Source organism: Fukomys damarensis, unplaced genomic scaffold, assembly GCF_012274545.1.
Source record: "Fukomys damarensis isolate Sample0158 unplaced genomic scaffold, DMR_v1.0_HiC HiC_scaffold_2, whole genome shotgun sequence".
Classification (NCBI taxonomy): Eukaryota; Metazoa; Chordata; class Mammalia; order Rodentia; family Bathyergidae; genus Fukomys; species Fukomys damarensis.
In genome coordinates this window covers 49,147,590-49,150,271 of record NW_022900914.1, presented here as the reverse complement: position 1 = coordinate 49,150,271, position 2,682 = coordinate 49,147,590, and the positions used below count along the sequence as shown (strand labels likewise).

Here is a 2,682-nt window from a genome sequence, read left to right as displayed (position 1 = left end):
AAGAAGGAGAGGGAAAATGGATGAAAAAAAGAATTGAGGCCTGGTGTGGCGGTGCATGCCTCTAATCCCAGCACTAGGGAGGCTAAAGCAGGAGCATCACTGCAAGTTTGAGGCAAGCTTGGGCTACATAGTGAATTCAAGGCCAGTGTGACTCTGTCTCAGGAAACCAAAGGGAATAAAAAAGAATAAAGGAATTAAGATGTGTTATGTAGCCAGGTGTGGTGGCACATTCTGTAATCCTAGCACTCAGGAAGCTGATGTAGGAGTCTGAGGCCAACCTGGGTTACATAGTGAGTTAAAGTCCAGCCTAAACTACACAGTGAGACCCTGTCTCACCTCCCTCCTAAAGATGTTATGTACATGTACTAACTCTACACAAGGGATGTAAACTTTATGTATTGCAAATATGTACAAAAAATGGAAGTAATCAAGAGCTCAATGGGGTGAGGGGAAGGGGATAAAAAGAATTAAAATGTATTTTGTACATGAACCAATTCCCCACAAAGAATGTAAATGTAATATACTACAAACATATACTAAAAATACCTGTCTAGTGTGATTAATATTTGATCCTTGGTGGGTAGAGAACTATGAATGATCATAATAATGGAAGTTCTTAACACTTGTTTTGCTCTCCAGTGTGAACCAGATTTTCTTTGCCTTCTTTTGTTCTTGGTTTCTTTTTGAGATAAAATATCCCTGTGTTACGATGGCCTTAAAATTCTGGGCAGAAGCAATCCTGCCTCAGACTCCCCAAGGGACTGACTACAGACATGCCATGCCCAGGTTCCTAAAAGTTTTATCGAAATATTGTCCACTTGAACTGCAGCTACCTATATGTTTTCATTTACTGTCTTTTGCTCCTAGTCACACATTTTTAAAACTGATATGATTTCTCTGTGTGTACTGGTTAGAAATTCACTAAAGTCACTTTCTATTTTGGGCTGTTTTTGGTTAATAGTACTTAATAAAATGAAATAGATAATGGCCTCTTGCCTAAAATTGCATGTATAATAGTACTTCTTTTATGAGTAAACTTTCTGTGCTTTGATGCTTGTTGAATTGGTAACTATATTATGCTTTGCTGTTTTTATCCTCAATTTTCACTAATATCTATATATTGTTGCAGAGAAAGATTAAAGGGACATAGCCAGGGACTCAGCAAGATTGGGATAGTTGATGATGAAGTCATCACATGCTTATTTGTTATTTTTTGGGAATTGAACTGTGGACCTTGCATTTGCCAGGAGCCATCATGCCGCTGAGCTACATCTCTGGCCTTCATCACATGCTTATATATGGCTGACAACGATTGTAAATTTATCACATGCTTGTCTGTGTACCATGTGCTTGAAAAAAAGCATGCTATTATATTCTTATGAAAATATTACTTATGCTTAAGGAACACCTAATTGACCTTGTCCCCTTCCCAGAAACAAAGGCTAAGACCCTTATTGGCCTAACCAATGTCAATCAAAAAAACAAGTTGGCCTTATAAATACATACACATCTCATATTCACCCGCCATCCTGAGCAGGAAGCCCCCTATCTCGCAGCACCACTCTGCTGCAAAAACAGCTCCTCTGCTTTCTCTGCATTCGCCACACTTTAAATAAACGTTTGTTTGTACTGTATCAGTCTTGACCCCCCCTTTCCCTAAGAGCCCCCCACTTCATCCTTCGCTGGAGTGAGGACAAGGATTTGGAAGAGAGGTGGAGGGTCATTACAGGGGATGCCTCGCCCACTAGCTCAGGCCCAACGCAACATTGGTGGCAGGAGAGGCTTTTTCTTTCTTTCTTTCTGTATTAGGGATTGAACCCAGGGCCTTCTCATTGAGCTTTGTTCTCTAGCTCGTTTTAAAAGTTTTTATTTTAAGAGAGGGTCTCAGTAAATTGTTAAGTTGCCCGGGCTGCGCTCAAGCTCCCAGTCCTCCTTCTGGAGCCCAGAGTGCTGGGATCACAGGCATGTGCCACCACACTGAATTTATTCTTTTTAGTTCTGTGATGTTTTGTCTATCTTTCCAGAACTTACTGTACCTTCTTCCACACAAATCATAGGTAATATGTGACTTTCAGTCATGGATTACTTATCACTGATTATTATTATAATCCTTTATAAATGAGTAAACTTAGAGTCAGAAAGTTTAAACATCTTTTTTCTTCCAAAAACCATTTCTTGAGAAACTGAATTCTCAGGTAGTCATTTTGACTTAACGATCAAAAGCTAGGCTTGAAGAAGGTGCTGTGGTCGCCTGATGTCCTGTTTACAAACCTCGCACCTACTGGCAGCAGGAGTGGCCGGGACGCATGCGTGGTAGTGGCACCGGAGCTTTTTCAATCCAGCCTCTAGCTCAGGCTTTGAGGTCTCGAGAGCTGAGGCTCTGACCCCGAGTGAACTCATGGCATCACGCCTGCAGGGGCTAAGGCCGCTGAACGGGACTTTTCTGTACATCCCTCACCCTAAAGGAAGGGCAGAAGCCACATCCCGGAAGGGCAAAAAGCCTTGGCTCCCGGGCTTGGCCTTTCGGGCTGGTAGCGTCTGTGCGCGGGCTCCATCTCTCGCGCTGGCCTTTCCGTCCTCTGCTGACAGGCCTTGGGTCTCTCGGCCTCGCCGCCAGCCTTGGCTGAAAGAACAGTGTCGGCCACAGCAGCGTCGAGAACCAGACAAGCGTTGGGGGAAGGA

At 43.2% G+C, this 2,682-nt stretch overlaps 1 protein-coding gene across 1 annotated transcript in view; it reads right to left on the bottom strand.

Annotated features, from left to right (window-relative positions):
• Positions 1-2,454: 2,454 nt before the first annotated feature.
• The window catches only part of CUNH2orf78 (chromosome unknown C2orf78 homolog), a 23,657-nt gene continuing 23,429 nt past the window's right edge, over positions 2,455-2,682 (bottom strand). The window contains 1 exon segment of the mRNA XM_033762396.1: positions 2,455-2,623. Coding sequence (XP_033618287.1) covers positions 2,455-2,623 — 169 coding nt within the window.